The 20,048-nt window shown below is 47.1% G+C and overlaps 1 protein-coding gene across 2 annotated transcripts in view; it reads left to right on the top strand.

Annotated features, from left to right (window-relative positions):
- The window catches only part of NFASC (neurofascin), a 1,241,670-nt gene that overhangs the window by 647,802 nt on the left and 573,820 nt on the right, over positions 1 to 20,048 (top strand). For both annotated transcript variants that reach the window (XM_085627649.1, XM_085627634.1), the window contains exon 7: positions 17,062 to 17,258. In XM_085627649.1, coding sequence (XP_085483775.1) covers positions 17,062 to 17,258 — 197 coding nt within the window. The remainder of the gene's footprint in view (positions 1 to 17,061; positions 17,259 to 20,048) is intronic.

Below are 20,048 nucleotides of genomic sequence, written 5' to 3'. Positions count from 1 at the left end.
GAGAATTACCATTTTTATTAATGCTAGACGGTCGGCAAAAGAAAGGGGCAGCTTAACCCAGCGGGCGACCTGCTCTTCAAGGCGCGTGATAGCCACTCCATAGTTGGCCCGTACCACCTCCTGGGGATCACGGTGCAGCCACACACCCAAATATTTCACTGCATCAGTACACCACACCAGAGGGAAGTCTAGATCAATGGGAGACGTACAATCCGTTAGGGGCAATATCATGGATTTAGACCAATTTATGCCCATCCCTGAGAACCACTCAAAGCGGACATACTCCTGGAGAAGGGGAGGCAAATGGAGAGCAGGTTCACGCACATACAGCACCATGTCGTCTGCATACATGGAGACTGCTAGAGGGCGCTGAAGGAACCGCAACGCCGCCTGGGAATAACGCTGCCTCAAGATACAGGCCAAAGGTTCAAGCAGGAGCGCAAACAGCAACGGGGAGAGCGGGCAGCCCTGTCACGTACCGCGCTGTATAGGGATCGGCTGAGATAGGTTACCATTAACCCTCACTCGTGCTGTAGGGGAGGTGTAGAGCAGTTTTATCCAGTTGGTAAAGACAAAGAGCTCCCCCATCCGATGTAAAATCGCAAGCATGTAGGACCAGGAGATGGAATCAAAGGCCTTAGCGGCGTCAAGGAGCACTGCCACCGCAGGCAACGTAGGTTCCAGCACATGCATAACCGCGAAGAGCGTCCTAAGATTATGGGAGGTGGAGCGAGCAGGCACCAACCCGGATTGATCCGGTAGGACCATGACCGGCAGAAGCAGTTGCAGTCTGGTCGCCAGGACTTTAGCCAAAATTTTAACATCTGTGTTAATTATGGACAGTGGACGGTAGGAGTCACAGCTCTGTCAGATGGCCTGCCCGGCTTGAGAAGCGTCACCATCAGTGCTTCACGCAACGTCGGAGGTAAGCATTGAGTCTCGTAAGCCTCCTCATAGACCTGGAGCAAGCACGGGGCAAGAATGTCAATATAGGTTTTATAAAACTCCGCTGGCAGGCCGTCGGGACCAGCAGATTTACCATTAGGGAGAGCAGCAATAGCATCCCGTATTTCACCAAGGGTGAGAGGGTGCATTAAAAATTCCTGTTGTCCCCGGGAGAGCCACACTAACGTGATGTCATCCAAATATTGCTGCAGTGTCGCTTCATCCGCAACCGGGCGATGAGAATACATATCCTTATAAAATTCGGCAAATGCTTGCAGAATATTGGAGGTGTCATGATGGGTAACGCCATCAACTGTGATCGAACTAACCATGTACGCACCCCCTCGGGGTTCCATAAGACGGGCCGCTAGTGCTCTGCCTGGCCTACCACCCTCCCCATAGTATCTGGCCATGCTTCTCCGAGACATGTGGCGCACCTCTTGGTCTGCCACTGCATTATATTCTGCAACTTTTTCTTTATTGAGGGCTAGCACAGATGGGTCAGGTGCGCTCTCATATCTCCGCTCCAGCCCCTTCAATTCACGTTCCAGCGCTGACATTGTGCCCCTGAGTGACCGAAGAACTCCTGCCTGGATTTCAATTCAGACCCCACGTATAGTCACCTTGAAGGCTTCCCATAGTGTCCTCACCGCGTCAACCGATCCTGTATTCCGCGCGAAGTAGTCAGTAATAGCCTCCCGAACGCCCTCACAGAACACCAAGTCCAGCAAGGCGGAGAATTGAAGCCGCCACTTGAAGGGAGGAGGGGGGAGTGTGAGCAGGCAAGGCCATGCGGAGATGCACAGGGGAATGATCAGAGAGTGTCCTAGGTAAATGCTCCACATGTACAGTCCAGTCATTTGCATCACGGGTCAGCAGCCAGAGATCTATACGGGACCAGGCAGAACGGGCATACGAGTGACAAGTACCTTCCCTGGTCCAAGGATTACGCAGACGCCAGACATCCACAAGCCCCAGCATCAACTTACCATCCTGCAAAGCAGTAGCCGCCCTCTTAGGAGGCCGGTCCGCAGTAGACACCCTGTCCATATCGGGATCCAAAGCCACATTGAAGTCACCCCCACAGATAACAGTGCAAGGGGGCAGTTTATAGAGTTTCCCCATAGATCATCATAAAAGGCAGGATCATCGATGTTGGGACCATAAACATTAACTATCACTAGAGATCTACCATACAGTGTACCCTGCACTACGAGATAGCCCCCCCCCATCATCCTCACCTACTGAAAGTGGTATAATGGGGGTGCCCTTTTTAACCAGAATCATTAACACCCCCCCCCCCCCCCCCCCCGCCCATCTGGTGGCAATTGTAGATACCGCCTGCTTGGTAAGATGCGTCTCCTGTAGGAGAGCAATTCGAATACGGTGACGGTCAAGGTTGGAAAGCACCTGGCGTACCTTTCGCAGGTTATTGAGTCCCCTTACATTCCAACTAAGCCAAGATATCGTCGTGTCAGCAGAGTTAGTCATGTCCCGGCAAGGAGATGCAGATTTCTGGTACAGCGCTCCTAAACGGCCCCAAACATTACCCCATCCACACCCTTATTGTACTACCAATGCACAATTTAGAACAGTGCAAACCCTAACAGCCCACCCCACTCAGTCCGGCAGCGTAAACCTGCCGTGATATCCCAGAAAACAGCATAGAATAAACCACCCCGTAACATGTTGCATCATGGACAAGGCATACAAATAAGCTCGCCAATCTGGAGGTAATGCAACCAATACACACAAATGTGCCAAACCAGAAAAAACAACTTTGTGGGGATTTCCGTTTCAGAGAAGCGCCAGAGGCCGCTGGCACCCCGTATAAAACAGGGTGGGTCGAGACTTAGAAAAATTGGGCCATCCAAAACCGGCCAGAATTGTCGCCGAGCGGCTACTTACAGTACCCCTACAACAAAGGACCTCACATCCCCAGCAAGCATTGCAACAATCAGTTCATGTCAATTAACAGAGACAATATAGAGCAAAATTTTCAAAGCAGACATAACAAGACATAAGAATACATCTGAAATTGCGCCTCAGGATTTTGGAAGCAAGCAAATCTAACATGTATGAACAACCAGGCCAGCAACGTGCAAGGCAAGGGCATGGCAAACCAGGCAGAGGGATACCATGCCCCGCCATTCAACCATCAGAGTCGGAGTCTCCCATTTTTTCACGTTGCGGTGAGCGTCGATCTAGCTGCCGAAGGTAGTGAAGTGCATCCTTAGGTGTCAGGAAGATGCGGGCCTTCCCATTATGTTGAATGCGTAGGCGCGCAGGGTAAAGCATTGCATATGGGATAGTGAGCGATTGCAGTTTTTTCTTCACCGCATGGAACTCCCTGCGCGCCTGCTGCACTGCCACTGTGAAATCAGGAAATAGCTCCACCTTCATTCCCTGATAATTCAGGCTGCCTTTTTCCTGCGCCAGACTCAGCGCAGTGTCTCGATCGCGATAATTTAACAATCGGGCTGTAATAGGTCGGGGCGGTGCCCCCGGAATAGGCCTGGCAGCCAAGGAGCGGTGAGCTCTTTCAACAACTAAAACTTTCGAGAAGTGTTCCGCCCCTAACAGAGAGGTAAGTAGCGTCTCCACATACAACTCCATGGGCCCAGTGTTGGTTGATTCCGAAATGCCAGTAATTCGTAAATTGTTCCGTCGTGACCGGGCCTCAATGTCCTCATTTTTAGCCCTGATAACCTCCAAGAGCTTTTCCATGCTCGCACACGAAGTACTGACTGCCTCAACCCGATCCTCAGCTGTGGAAATGCGCTGCTCGGCCTCAGCTAGCTGTGCGCCATGCTTGTCTAATTTGGATGCCATTGTGTCCATGCGCAGATTCTGGTTGTCAATTTTGGCATCAATAGCGTGAAGGCTCTGCTGCATGGCCACCATCATGCGCTCCAGCCTGGTCTCGGCTTCCGAAGTAGTAGGGGTGTGGGACTTGGGGTGCTTTTTGGTTTCAAAAGTGAGTTTGCTTTGCTGCTTGTCGGTGTGCCCCATGTCCGACCAAGAAAGCCACCAGACGTGTGAAGGATAAAAATAGCGGCGGCGGACAATGCTAGCAAAGGGCTGTCAATCCTGTCCAAACCTTGTGGTAGCTAAGCGGGGTATCATGAGGTCAATGGAGGCGGCAAGCAGCGTAATGGCGCCAGCACCAGAAGCCTCTAGGCGCAATTCGTGCCACCAAGCCGCCAGGTATCCACAAAGAAGGCGCACAATGCTTTAGCCGCCCGCCAAATAATCACTTTCCGTGAAGCAATGCAGGCATAGGGGGCCCCATGATACACATTGAGGAGAATGGGATCACCTCCCTAGGTCCACCCGCCGCCAGCAGCCACACCGTGCAGCCGTAGGTTACAGATCAGGCAGTACACCACACCTGGTGCCAACAATGGTAGCCCCCACACCGTAGATCCCAAAATTCAGGCACTCCGGAGAACAATGATGCGTGGGCAGGCGGGAACAGGGCGCAGATGAGCAGTAGCCATAAAATATGGAGATACTGTGCAGGCAGACTTACAGATTGCAGCGCGGGAGGCCGAGGATCGCGTTTCTCCACACGGCGGCCCACAGCAATCCCCGGGGGCAGCGAAGCAGGCCGAGCAAAGGCCCGGGAAGACCAGCAGCCTCACTGTCCCCGCAGGCGGCTGGGGGGGGCAGCACCACCTCCGATGCCGTGAAGCAGCCGCCAGGAGCCATCCAGGAGGGTCCTCCGAGCACCGCCGCGGCCCCTCCGCCACGGCCAGGAACCGCAACCACTCCCTGAGGACCGGGCGGGCGCAAGGCGGGAAGCCTGCCTCCACACCACAGGCCGCCGACACTCGGGACACACAGCTCTGCCGGACAACTACTACCGGAGCAAGTCGGGCACAGCTCCGCAACGCCTCAGGGGACGCCCCATCTCAAAGTTGAGGAAGCGCTGCGCCCAGCACAATACAGCAGTCGCTCAAACATCAGGCCAGCAGAGGGTGCCGCGCATCGCCGCCTTTTCACGCCGGATCCTGACGAGGGGCAGAGACTCAGTCACAGGGCAGCTGTGTTAATCAAAAGGATATCAGAATATTCTCCAGACCGTAAGGAGGGCAGATCTGATCTGTGGAGCCGTGGATGGCACTTATTACTAAGGATAATGGGCTGATTGGAGTCTCGGCCAGCAGAGCTGCACTAACATGCGGCCATCTTGCTCCGGGCTCTCTAGCGCCCCCCACAGTGTGTTAAATTTAAAGTTTCATTGCTACGATTGACTGTATCTTTTCTAACTCGGAGAGGAAAAGCCTCGGTACTCGGCTTCCATTTTTAAATAAACCAAAAGGCGTCACCTTTATAGTGGAGTGAGATGTATACCTGAAAAGTTTCACTATGTAATTTAATATCTTCTCTCCTATCTGTTGATATAGGTTTGGCCAATTGTATAATTCCATTAAGATTTCTGTTATAATGCTCAATCACGCCATTATGTTGGGAATGATCTAAAGAACACCTTTTGTGAATTATACCTTGCTTATTTAAAAAAAACTCTGCTATCTGTTAGAATAAATCTATAATAGCTTTCTCTCCGAAACACACCCTTCAAAAATGTTATTACTGTAGTAGTAGTTGTTATGCTAGTCCGCTGCTTCAGTTCAACTAGAAAACAAGCCCAAAACAAGAGGAGGGACTGGGACTTTAATAAGGTCCAGCACATGGGCCCACCAGTGGTGAAAACGGAGTGTACTGTTCCTAAGTGGGAAGCTAGGTTTAGCAGGTGAAGGGGAGAGCTCCTTTTCGGAGCAAGGGCCCTCACACACTCATAGAGGTGTCATGCTTCATCATTGGGCAGCTTCTCATTTGGCCGGCTCTGCAATGCCCAACGGTCCCCTTGAGGGGGCTGTTTGCCAGAGATCTTCTCTTTTTTGCCGATTTATGTTGCATGGATGAGTAGTGAAATGTGAATAGAATGGGTGAAGGAAAAGTGTGTTCAAATTGGCTAAAGAGATCAGGACAGGCGATTAAAGTTTTAATTCTAGGTTCCCTTTTTCAAGGATAAAAACGTGATGTGAGCGTAAAATAGATTGTTGGACCTGGCCCTGCTTGCAGGGTCATCCTGAACTTTTTCACCTTCCCCCTAACCTTTTTGCTGTTGTGGAATGAGTGGTTGTAGGACGTTGGACACTTTGGCGCTGGTTAGCAGTGCCAAGTGTGTGTGCTTTCTGCCTTACATAGGTATATTGGGAAACCCCCTCCCCCCCCCTTTAGGGGACATCTCCCCCATGGTAGGAAATGTATATGCCATGTGTGGTGTGAGAGGAAAATAATAAATGCTGTGCAATGGTGTACGCACCTATATTTTCACCATTGCAGAAACTTCACTTCTAAAATGGACGCCATTACTGTGTGGTTGTGCTGCCTGCCTGAGGTGGGTTGGCGGTCTAGTGTTCGAAGAGACAGGGCGCCCTACACATCCCCCACAGTGACATTTGGGACTGGAACTGCCAGGAGCCTTCTAGAAGGTTCTAGCCCTTTCTGGTAGGTGGGGTGAGGGGGGTATATATAGGGGGGCTGTGCCTCCATGTGCTCAGACTGTGCGTGGACTTTGATCGAGAGGGAACACTCTGCCAGGAGGTAACGCCGCAAGAGCCTGCGTGCTGGCCCCTGTGCCCATCTGAACCCCTCTTCTGTCCACAGGGCTAGTGGGAGACTCTGCTGGAGTGAAGACGGCTGCGCTAGCAGGATTGCCATCGTAATGGAGAATGACTGTTCCTTGGAACTGCTGCTTCAGGTCTGGTGAGCTGCCCTATTGCCGTGCTGATCTTGCCCTGCATTAACTGTCTCCTGGCCCCTAGCGCCCCGTGAACGCTGTATTTCAAGGGACTATACCTGCCTGCCAGCACCCTAGCGCCACGTGATCGCTACATTTGGAGTGCCAGGAGAAGAGGAGTGCTATAATTGGCCTGCCTGTACTTCAAGGAGGTGAGGAGCTGAGGAGCTGGATCCTGCAGCGCAGTGCTGCCCACGTGTCCCGAGGGAATCCCGGTGTGTGGGATTCCCCCTGCGCTTCTGATCGAAGAACGGGACCCTACCCCATATTGCCCTCCTTCGCGGGTGCCCACCCCGCAAGTGCCTGCTTTTAAACAGTGGGTGCCCACCCCGCAGTTGTGCCGGTACGTGGGTGCTTACACCACGCTTTATGCTTAATTGAACCAGCGGGAGCCCACCCCGCGGTCCTTATGCTAATTTCGCGGGAGCTTACCCCGCAGTTTGGTGCGCATTGAAAGCGGGTGCTCACCCCGCGTGCTGCCAGGGAGAGCTGGTTGTTTTAGAAGTGCCGCGGGAGCCTACCCAGCATTTGCCTTTCTGTGAAGGCGCGGAGCCCACCCTACACTTCTAAACGTCCCAGGGATCACCGCTGCAACCCGGGTTGCGCAGAAGAAGAGGGCCGCCGCGCTGCATGTTGCGACCCGGAAGGAAAAGGGACCTCGCCCGAAGCCGACCGGAAGGAGAATCCAGGCGGGAGCCCATCCCGCACTGGACGGCGGCCGGAGGAAGTCTGCATTCCAGCGGGGCTCCCATGCATTGAGGAGAGCCCCGCGACATCAGCCAAGGAGAGGAGGATCCCGGAGAATCCCCGAGGAGAGGACGGAGCCCCGGAGCCGAGCGAGAAGATTCCTGGTGAGTGGGGCAGATCGGGAGGGCGAGAGCGAGGCACAGAACCGGTGCCTGTCTACTCGAGCGGCCCCGCGGGAACAGCGGGCCGCTCCGACGTCGCAGCCACATTTGTTTTGAAGCCCTTGTGGGGGCTTCAGTACGGACCGAGCCACAGTGCCCCGGGGGCTACACAGCGGCGCCGCCGTTGTGTGCCGCTGCAACGTTTGGTTTCCCTCTCTTGATTCGGGCACAAGGTTTTTCTGCTCCTTCAGAGCCCCGGAGTGGGGGCTCCATCTTGCCCTTGTTTCTTCTTGGGCATCACAGCTGCCCCGCAGAAGTGGCCAGCTGCAAGGTGGGCAGGATGGTGTTCTGGACATCCCAGTGGTCGCATCTCTTCAGCCCAGAGTCCCCGAGGGGGCTCCTGCTACAGCAGTGCTAAGTTGAGAGTCCCAGGAGAGGGGCTCCCCTGGCGCAGTGGCTCAAAAACGAATCTGCAGCGTGTGGGCAAGTTTGTCTTGAAGGGCAGGGTGTGCCTCTGCCCCATGATGAGGACAGTGTTCTAAAGGGGCGCCCTACTAAGGTTATGGTTATGCATAATGTGCTTGGATGCCTATTGAGATGCCTTGTGTTATGCCCCAAACAATTGGGCCTAATGCTAATGTTATGATGACTTGCGTTTATACCAATGCTAACCGTTTTTCATGCCTAATGTCATGATATGATGCTTGGTTTCATGCCTTCATGCTGATGTGTTCTATACCTCCGTGCTATGTTAATGACGTTGCCTTTATGCTAGTAATGTTTTCTCCCTAAGGCCTACATGGTTGGAGATCTGCATGACAAGGTCCTCAGCCAAAACCGACTGCCAACACGATTGTGCCCTACGCTACAAGGAATAGGCCTAATGTTCTGCATGATGTGAGCTATGCCCAGGAGGATGCCTAATGCAATTATGCCAATAAGGGAGATACCTGTTGTTTTTCTACTAATGCATTTATGCTGATAAGGTCTTCGGTATGCCCACTGCTAATGTGATGATACTCTATGTGTAGGCCTAAGGCTATTTGCACTGTGGCTAAGTGCATGATCCGCCCAGGAGGTACTGGCTGCTGTGCGTTTACTACTGGACTTTCATTTATTCTTGGACTTGCGATGGTTCTGGCGGCGGCCCAATTGGCCCTGCCTTGTAAATAGTTCCCTGGATACTGCTACCCGGTGCCAGTTGGCACAGTGTTACAACTGTGATTACCTTATTACGTGTTCTGCATAATACATATGCTGGTTTTTCCACCTAACCTGGTGTGGCCTCTTTTTGTAGTGTGCCTAGTGTGTCGCCTGTGAGTGTGTGCTGCGCAGATACTTTACACAATGCCTCCGATTTTGGCCTACCTGCTCCGCACCACGCTACCCCGTTTCAAACGTAGATGTAATGATCTATTTAGCTACAAAGGTAGTGGATAACAAGGTCAACATGTTTCAGTCCATAACGGATCATGGCATTTCATCGGGACCAGAAAAACCTAATTCTACTCTTCATAAGGATGGGGGGAATTGGGAAATGTGGGAATCATTCCCTGTGAATAATATACAAAATAAGACATTAAAAATATGTCCTGTGTACTTTACATAGACACGAAGAACATCTCTTGAGGGTAGACCTAGATAGTGGGGAACAAAAAGGTGCAAAGATTACATTAAAAACAAGTGTCCATGTTCGTATGTTTACCCAGTTGGAGGTAGTCACAGGCAAACGGGTGTGGGCGCCATAGGTATACAGGTGTGAGTTGATACGAACAATACCAGTGTTGCTGCCTGTTTGGCAAATGAATATATATATATTTAATAAGTCAGCTACACAGTCGAGACTCCAATGGTGAGCCCAGGCTAAGCTTCCCACTTCTTCACCAGTGAAAGGAAGGTGGTGTTTTGAAACTAGCCATAGAGCTGGGCAGGTAAGAGGGACTCCCTCCCAGTGAGTATCCCCCGTGAGAGACATGGGGCAGCATTGTGATAGCTGGTCGATACAGCAGTGCAGACATATGTGCTTACCTCCAAGTTTGGTGGTACGGTGGGGTGAGGGTGCTGGGGGGAAAAGAAGGAAGGAAAAGGATGGAGATGGGAGGGAAAGGAAACGGAAGAGGACGGAGGGTAGGGGTGAGGAAAAGGGAGAAAGATAGCATTTGGCCATATACAAGGGCCATAAGGGGGGGGCCATTGGTGTCAGAACCCCGCGAAAAGGCACGTGAGTATGAATACGAGTACTGTCTATAATGAGACCCTGCCCCATGGTATGTCATCGTTGAGGCCACGAATTTGTGTGGAGAGTCGGAACACCCATTGTTGCTCCTTACGAAACAGACCATCACTGCGGATGATAGTCCAGCAGAGATCATCCACGGTATGACCACTCTCGATATAGTGGGTACTCATTTTGGTAGTAAGTCTCCTGCATCACACATTGTTGCGGTGTTCAGTGATTCTGATCTTCACTGCTCTGATGGTCCTGCCTACAATTTGTTTTCTACACGGGCATGTGATCATATAAACACAGTTTGTGGTATTGCAGTTAGTGTGTGAGCATTGTACCCATGGTTTGGAGGTGTCAAAATGTAGTTCTTTGGAAGCCTGTGTGAGCGTACATACACTGCATGATCTGCATGGGTAATGTCCCATGACTGGATGGAGACCCCAGAGTGTCTGTTGGGTGTCAGGTCTGTAGGTTTTTGGTCTGGTGTGGACAATGGCTCCAGCAAAGCGCCCCCTCGAGGGGCCCATTGGGCATTGCAGCACCGGCCCAACAAGGAGCTGCCTGATGATGAAGCATGACACCTCTCGGGGTGTGTGAGGGCCCTTGCTCCTAAAAGTAGCACTCCCTCCCCTGCTAGACCTAGCTTCCCACTTAGGGACCGTACACTCTGTGTTTTCATAACTAGAAAATATGTCCATGAGAACTAGTAAGTACACTACCTAAGAGCCACCTGATAATGGTTCTATAATATCAAATGAAATGGGCTTGCTGGTAATTCTCTGCTTACTATGGGAGACGTCCTGAATTTTCTAAGTTCATCACGAAGACAACACTGCGCACAATCTCTCACATTTCTTTCTATGCCTAGATCGATACCAGGCCTCCAAAAATCACAACTTAAACGCTTTTTGGTTTTACAAATCCCTTGGTGTGCACTATGAGCCAATGTAAGAAGTGAACCACGCTTAAGAGGTGGAATAAATCTTATTCCACAGAACAGGAAACTACTCTGAACTGAGAGCCAGTGTTTCACTGTTTCAAATATTTTGAGTTAATCTCTGCCTTCACTACCACATCCTTCCACCAATCATTGACAACATCATCACCACTTTCTTTGTCTTACAAGTCTAGAAGACAATCTGCTAACGTATTAATTATACTAGGGTTGCACTTTATAGAAAATTGAAAATCTTGCAATGCAACAACCCACCTACGTATCCTGAAAGAAGTAGAATGGACCTTTCCCGCAAAAAATGTGTTGTAAAAGCGTATTGTAAGCTTTGTGATCTGACAATACTTCAGATTTGATTCACCATAGAAAAGTATTCATATTATTAATAGTCCAATACACAGCCAGTGATTCTTTTTCTATGGTAGAATATTTATGTAGAATAATTATGTTCCATCCTTTTCAGCTTTCTAAAGAAAAAAGCTATTGAATATTGAGAACCATTGTTCATCTGCTTAAGAACAGCTCCAATCCCTTTCGCAGTGGCATTAGTGACGAGACAACATGAAAAACTAGGGTTGAAACAATTCAACTTTGGTTTATTCTTTAAGTAAACTCTTGTTCACTACCATCATTTCAGTGAAATTGCTGAATAGCTATGGTTTTGTTTGCAAAATTTGTACTAAAGCGTGCATAGCATTCTGCCATCCATAGAAATGTTTGGACCTCTTTTTTCATTAGACTAAGTAATTTTTTAATGATTTTAACCAAGTTCGTTTAAGGTTTAATTCCATCCCCTGAAATGATATGACCTAGATAGTCTATTTCAGATTTGTCAAACATATTTTTTTGCTTTAATTATCAATTCTTTATTTCCTTTAATCACTAAGACACTGCATATCCTGCATATCCTGTCTAAATTACTTAGTCTAACGCTGACGCCGGCTTGCAGAGAATTATCGCCGCCATCTTAGGGGAAGGCAGGGTAGCGGTCCAGATCTTGGACGCCTCCCACCCTCCTCTCTATGTATATAAGTAGATGGACTTCCCGTCCGCGCAGCGGGCGGGCGCAGCGGGCGCGCCTAAGGCAAGCCCGTCTGCGCCTGGCCCGTGCCCAGGGCCAGTCCCCCTGCTTGTCGCCCTGAAATCAGCCCTCTCAGCTGGTCTAGAGACCAGCTTCTTCAGATGAGAGTGGACACGTGTATGCCGACCTACCGTTGCTCCCCATGTAGGCTTGAGGGACGTCCTTTCACTTGCCCTCATTGTGATTTGGTACTTCCCCCTGCGAGTCGTCGTGCTCCCCCCCTTCTCTACTCGACTAAGCGCCCTACTACGTTGAGAGCTGGCTTGGTCAACTGCCGCTCTCTCCCTCGCCATGCAAGCGAGATTTGGACTTCTCTTGATACCCATGCCTGGGACATTTTGTTTCTCACTGAGTCCTGGTTAAAAGACACTTCCAAACCTGATATTCACCTAGCCATTCCCGCTGGTTATCTCTTAATGGGCATTAATCGAGAGGGTGGTAAAATCGGAGGAGGTCTTGCTATCATATTGAAAGCTCACCTCCGTCTGACCGTCAGTAAACTTAGCAACACTGGCCAGATTGAAGCTATGTACTTCACTATTTCAGACTCGGCGATTGTTATTTTAGCTGGTATTTTAGTGTATAATCCCCCCAACGCCTCTGCCTCTTCCCTCTCTTCACTGATACATCAGATAGCGGATCTCTCCCTTAAACACCCGTACTTTATAGTGCTTGGTGATTTCAATCTACATGTTGATAACTCTTCTTGCTCCCAGGCCACCCAATTATTAGATACCTTGCTGGGCTTAAACCTGACCCAATTAGTAGTGGGCCCGACGCACGTAGCAGGACACACTCTTGACTTATTGTTTGCCATTGATGCTATTGCACCTAATCACCCTATGACTTCCGCCAGATCTCGTCCTTCTGCCCCGTGGTTCTCCCCTGCCCTACGTGAGGAAAAGAGTCGCTGCAAAAAATTAGAACGTAAATGGCGGCTAACCTATGATCTAGAGGCTAAAAATATCTATAAGTCTGCTTTAAAAAATTTTTCCAAATTAAAGAAATCTACGATGAGAGATTTTTTTGCTTTACAAATTAAGAATGCTGATAATCTGCCTAAAACTATTTTTAAGATTGTAAAGGACTTTGTCAATCCTCCCTCCATGGTGCCTCAGAATTCCTCTAACCAGGCTCTATGTAATGGTCTGTCGGTATATTTCCAAGATAAAATCGGCAACATTACATCTTTTTTTCCTACTGCGCTGACCTCCCGTATTTCCCGTGCTAGGGACTTGGCAAGACCGTCTTTGATGGCTTTTAAAGAGCTCACTACTGAGTCTGCACTTACGTTGCTTTCTCAGTGTAAGTCCGGATCTCCTTCAGACCTGGTTCCGGCTAAAGTCATGGGCAATTTAGCCCCCTTATTGGTCTTGCCACTGCTCTCCATCTGGAATTCCTCACTGCGCACAGGCCAGTTCCCGACTGTCTGGAAGGAGGCCTTATTAGTTCCCATTTTGAAGAAAGCAGACGCGGACCCGGCGCTATTTTGCAACTATCGCCCCATCTCCCTCCTTCCTAAACCGGCGAAAGTCCTGGAAAAGGCTGTGCAGCTACAACTGGCAGATTATTTAGAAGCTAACTCCTTGCTTCACGATTCCCAGTCCGGATTTAGAACTGGTTTTAGTACTGAGACTGCTCTATGGGAGGTCTCTGAGACGATCCGGGAGTGTGTGGATAGGGGTGAGGTGGCCATGCTGGTCCTCCTCGACCTATCCGCCGCTTTCGATACGGTGTCCCATGATATCTTACTGGATCGTCTGAGGCAGATTGGTCTGGGCGGCCCTGCTCTATCTTGGATTGCCTCCTTTCTTACTGGTCGAACTCAGAAAGTTTTTCTCAAACCCTACGAATCAGAGAGTAAACCCCTTTTATGTGGTGTACCTCAGGGCTCTGCTCTCAGCCCTTTATTGTTCAACGTCTATCTTGCCCCCCTGGCTGAGGTGGTGGAGTCCTGGGGGATCAGAGTGATCTCTTATGCTGATGATACTCAGCTTATGTTTTCATTTAGAGATCACTCTGACTCCAGCTTCGCCAGTTTTCGCCATTGTCTTGGCAATATATGCTCCTGGATGACTTCTAATCATCTTCGACTTAACACTGATAAGACGGAGGTCTTCTTTTTTAATCAGAAAACTATTCCTCCTGCTATTTTGTGGTGGCCGACTGTGCTTAATCCCCCCCCTACCCCTGTTCAAACTGCTCGCAATCTGGGCTTTCAATTTGATAACGCTCTTTCCTGTAAAACTCAAATTAATAAGGTCACGGCAGCCTGTTTCGGGAAATTGCGTATGATCAGAAAGATCTTTCCTTATCTTCCTTTGGATGCCCGTAGAACGGTCATCCATGCCTTGATCATGTCACATTTGGATTATGCTAACAGTCTCTATGCCGGTGCCCCCTTGTACCAAATTGAACGTCTTCAAATCGTTCAGAATGCGGCGGCTAGGCTGATAGGTAATATAACCTACCGTCAGTCGATTGCGGCACACCGTAAGAAGCTTCACTGGCTTCCCATTTCCCATCGCATTCAGTTTAAGATGCTGAATCTTGCTTTTCGGGCCCTTAATGGGTCTGGCCCGGCTTATCTGAGAAAGAGGCTTGTGCTTTCCCAATCGGCTAGATCTTTGAGATCAAACAACCTTCGTCTTCTTACTGTTCCCCGCTTTCGCCGCTCTAGAATGGGCGGTAGAGCCTTCACCGTTATGACAGCTAAACTTTGGAACAGCTTACCTCTTGATCTAAGGTTCCTTTCTTCAGAGCCTCTTTTTCGTAATAAATTGAAAACCTGGCTGTTCACTAAATCTTAACTCTCTTCTCTTTAAGTATGCAGTCTATAGCGCCGGGACACCCCCTCTGGAGGTAGCCGTGCGCTTTATAAGCTTCTTAAATAATAATAAATAATAAATGTAGTTGTGTTGTTCGAGTGCACTGGAAGATGCTAGAACAGAGGTCTTCAAACTGGAGGGGTGGGCCCCCCTAGGGGGGCCTCAAGTGATCCCAGGGGGGGCCCCAGTCTCTGGCCAGAAGAAACATTATGCTTTATTTTCGGCCCAAAAATTGAGTTGCAGTAAGCTCGTCTGTAATGGGCCATCATTAACATCTTTTGTCATTTAAATCCTGGCTGGGAGAAGGCGTCAAGAGGAAAGGGACTCCAAATTTTCTCCGAAACCCCCACTACCATTTCGAATAATCACACTGTAGATACTATTACACATTATTAAGGCCTGCCTCACCAGAATAGTATGTTTGGAAATCCAGTATTTGTTTGCATTTCTAAAACAGTGACAGAACTTAGCTGCAATGTCATGACATTCTTTGAAAAACTTTGAAAACAGATAAAATTTGCACAGTGTGATAAGAAGTTACATTTTTTTACTTTCCACTCAGTTTAACGTGGCAGTATACTGAACGGAAACGGACTGTTGTACAGTATTGCACTACAGCAAGAACAGTTGACTATTTCGGTAATATTTGGTAATAAATACCTGTCTTCAGTAACATTCTTATTATGCTCTTTTAGGTCATTACATAGTCTGACATTACCATAACCTTTATGAGCAAAAACAACCGACGTGAACCACACATTTGACTCCATTGGTTCAATTATATTTTCTGAACAGACATTCTCAATTTCCTTGTTACCTGCATCTTTTACACTAATAGGAATGTTTCTCACTCTACTGGCTTAGGAATTGCATTTTTAAGACTGATGCAATGAGCATATCCTCTAAGACAACCATTTTGGAAAACATATTTGGAAAATCCTTGATTGTTTTCCTGAATAATTCATACAATTAACTTTCATTTGAGGAATGACATTGGGATAAAGAGTAAATCCTAGAAACGTTTGATATGGCCATCTGAGTATGGTATCTCTTACCAAAGGAACTCATACTTTACCCTTGTTATGTTTCTTTTGAATTCGATTAATGCATCACATTGTCCTCTGAGCTCAATGGGCTTACCCCCAAGACTATACAGCTTTACTGCAGGATATTTCAACAATCTCCTTAAACAGTGTGTTGTAATCTTTATCAGAAATTAGGGCAAGTCTTCCACCTAAATCCAACATCATATTTACTTTGATGCCATTTATGAGGACAGTATCGAGGGCATGTTCACAGTCTGAAATCACAAAGCAATTCTCACTACCTTATATGTGTAACTCTATAGCTTCCATTTCAGGGTCAACTTCTTGCACTTTGTCACTAGAATTTATACTTTTTCCACTTTTTGCAAAATTCCCCTTTCTTCTGCAATTTTTATAATAAATGTTAATTGCAGGGCATTCTTTATGGTTAGTCATGTGACCTGGGTTACCACAGATATTTTTATGTAGCCATTCGGTCTGAGAGAAGTCTGGGAGGTGCACTCTGGCAGCTGGTCCTGGCGGGGAAGGAAGACTAAACGTTTCAAATTATAGTAATACCAAAACAATATCTATATACATACTACTCCACAAAAGAACTCGCCACACTCCAAAGAAGGATTATGATAATATTTTTATTTTTTTCTTGGAGTGCGGCGAATTCTCTTTTGTTAAGTACTATATATAATATATATATATTACCCAGTGGCAGTCACCATTGGGTAGTTAAAGTTAGGATTGAGTTTCCATAAGAAAATAATGTTTTGATTTGCTTATAACTTTGCTGTTTGATGAATCCTAACTTTGCCATTATGGGACATTTGATGTATACAACCTTGTAGATTCGTACACTGCTTCTGAAATGGTATTTCAGGCAAGTAACCTTTTCTTATGTGAACCAAATAAACAGCACTCCCTAAAGGAATGCATCTTAAAATTCAGCTCAAATTATACTATGAGTTAGAAACACATTGGGAAATGAGGTACCCTTGTAGCGGAACAGTTGTTTTCAAAAGCAATGTAAGCAATTGTTTTTCACTTTATGCTTGTTCTGCATTTTGTAACGTCATGTGTTTAATTTTCCAAATGAACCATTTTAAGTTGGAATGCTTTGTGTCCAACTTTTATTCCTGACCTGATGCAGTTATTTACAACCTCTTACTTGGCAGCCTTTGCACTGGTGTTGACAAAATATTTAGTTATAGATTTTTGATGAAAGAGCATTAAACTAAAGATTACATTGAGAAGGCACATGTGGTTCGCTCGAACTACCTGGACCGTTCTGCCACCCTTTTATGTTTTACAGGCTGGCTTTTCTCCAATCACAGGTTTTCATGGACACGGAATGGGAAGTTCTTCAATGTGGCAAAGGATCCCCGGGTTTCCATGAGGGTGCGCTCTGGGACATTGGTCATTGACTTTCACAGCGGGGGTCAACGGGAAGAATATGAGGGAGAGTACCAGTGCTTCGCCCGAAATTATCATGGAACGGCGATCTCTAACAAGATTGTGCTGCAGGTGTCTCGTGAGTACTGCTGTTGTGGCTCTCCAGGGAGTTGAAGGTGGCAGGCATGCTTTCCAACAGGTTCCTGCGGCTGGTGTGTATGAGAAAGGTTTTGAAGGCTCTGGAGACACTCACTATCCAATCTATTTTTGCTGATGGCTTCCTGGGGAAGATGTACACACATAGTATCCATTATCATCTTTTATTGGGTATTTCAGAGCTAATGTTGGGCTAAAGGGGTAACTGGCTTTCAAGCAAGATACTTTTGCAAATGTCCTTTCAGTAGTGGTTTTCGGACTTCTTGGGATCCACATGTACTTTGAATATTGGTGGAGGATGTAGGAGGTATACATTATTCAGCAAGATCCAGCTGCAGCTCTCTAGATGTACTGCTTAGCACCTGTGGGATAGAGGGACGTAACACTATTGCAATTGATCCTGTGTACATACATAACTATTTACAAATGTTATTCTGCCAGTGTCTCTGGACGTTGCTGTTGGCTATAGGGCAAACGTGGCAAGTTATTAACCTGTATCTTTAGTTCTCCATTATCAGTATTTTCATCAGGTTTATACCTCCTCTCCCAGAAGTAACCTTGAATGCTTGTTAAAATATTTTTAGAATTAATGAATCAAGAATAAAACATAACAAGTGCTTTCAAGTTTTATGGGCACCCTGCACTGGGAATGAGGCAATGCTTTGTTAAGCCGCTAGCCCTCCAACAACAAAAAGCTTGGCGCCAGCAAGTCTCCTAGTGCCATTTCAAGGGAGTGGACTATTGCAGTCAGCACCTATCCATTTGTTCTAGCCAGCTTCTGAGACCAAGAGCACTGGAGCCATTGGAAGCTAGCCATAACATAAGCCATTTTCACACACTATTCTACAGAACAGGAGCAGAACCCTGCAAAGTCGCACTGTTGCAGAAATGAAAAGGATATGGTTCCTCAAGGAAAGTAACATTGTTAACTCAGTCAGATTAATAGTGAGTGCCCCTCCTTAAACCAGATCTACAGCAAGAGATTCACGAGGTGCATCACACAAAGTTTGTACACAAGTTTTTATGTACTTTATAGTAACATGCTAATAGAAAATGGGCATCCCATAACTGTGATGAGATAAGCTGGATTCATATAGTGAGTACCTAGTTGAAGGTAGAGTTAGATAGTTTGAAAGATAATGTTGTTGGATCAGCTATTATGAGAAGAACTATAACAAAATATGTTCTAAAAGCAAATGGTGCTGGCTTGCAGAAGTGAAATGTTTGATAACAAGGCTCCAGCAAGGCAGATCAGACTACTTGTCTTCCCAATGGGACTGGACTGGGCAGGTTTCTAGGACTTTGTGACAGGTTAGCTAATGGAAGAATTGGAAATTAAGGAGCAAGAGGGTTCAGTGGTCTTTGATATCTGATTACGACCTGAAGGAGGTGCATGATGGATCATTCGAATCACTGGTGTATTCATACAAAGGGACATGAGGGATAGCTGAAAAAGGAAGACGTTGCTTTTAGGGTTCACTGTTTTATTCTTTCCAGAGTCTTAATTCCAAAATATTGTAAAAGAAAAGGCTTTCACAAATATCAACAACTAATTCCTAAAGAGAGGGTTGTGGAAATGGCTATTACAACACAGTCACCTGCGGTTAACATTATAAAGACTCAAATGAAATAATTTAGGACCCTTGAAAAGCTCCTGTCTTTCTTTGTGTGTTCCTGGTGTTCGGAGGTGAGTGGTGGGGGTTGGCTGTTTAGTGAGGGGTAAACGGTGTCACAAAGGTCAGTGAAGACACCTGTTAAGGGCTGACCACTGAAAACGACGGGGGATTTCTCTCAGAAGGATTGAAAGGAGAAGATGGGCAATACTATGAATGGAAAGCATTTAGGGCAGGGTGCTAAGAGAGACAACCTGGGGCATTTACAGTGGATGTTCAGGTTTGGTATATATAATCCTGTTTTTTTTTTCTTAAAACAAAGATTAGCGACGTGATCATTATTTTGTTGCCTAATAATAATAAATTCAGTGAAAATTGATAGATGGTGGAAGAGCTTACTTTGTAACCTCAAAAAGACGTCTTATCTGCACAGTAGTTTCAAATGTGTTTGTTGTAGAGCAGTAGACGTTCTTTGTTTTACATTTTTAAATCACTCTAGTGTACAGGGGAATGTAAGTAAAGGCAGCTAGAAAATTTGCTTAGCACAGAATTATCTACAAATATATTTTCTGGAAACCTGACTCACAGTTTGAGCATTTTTCTCTGTCTCTGTGAACCGTTTTTCTTAGGAGATGGTATTGTCGAAGTCTTAGTTCAGTACCCACTCGTTTTCTTTTATTCACCCTGTATTTTACATCTTTGAAGTTCCTGCTGGCAAGCGCTGACCTCCCATTTTCTGTTTCTCCTCGGGACATCTCTGAATTTGAGCAGTAGTCTGTGGAGGAATGGATCCGAGAGGAAAGGCAGGAAACAAATCCTGTTAGTAAAAACCCCGAGACTGTATGTGGTCTATCATCATGTGGTGTCATCAGATGCAGGTGCCTTAAAGGTGTAAGGTGTCCCTATTAAACGAAACAGTGTAACTTTATAAACAGGCAATTACATGTTAAGATGTCAAAGTTAATTTGCATGTTACCCGAAAAAACTCAGTACCAGGTTTACCTATTAAAAGGGGGCCTCTATTACATCAGTTTTGTTAATTGAAGCTTAAGGAATCCGAAATTTACCTTTACAAAATCTCTCATACTTCTAAAGGAGCTCAGTGCACAAAATGATACATCTCAAGTTCATTCAAACTATTTACTAGAACAAGTTTTCAG

The sequence above is a fragment of the Triturus cristatus genome, chromosome 1_1 (genome assembly GCF_964204655.1).
Source record: "Triturus cristatus chromosome 1_1, aTriCri1.1, whole genome shotgun sequence".
Classification (NCBI taxonomy): domain Eukaryota; kingdom Metazoa; phylum Chordata; class Amphibia; order Caudata; family Salamandridae; genus Triturus; species Triturus cristatus.
The sequence above is the reverse complement of the archived record's forward strand: the minus strand, read 5'-3'. Positions and strand labels throughout refer to the sequence as shown.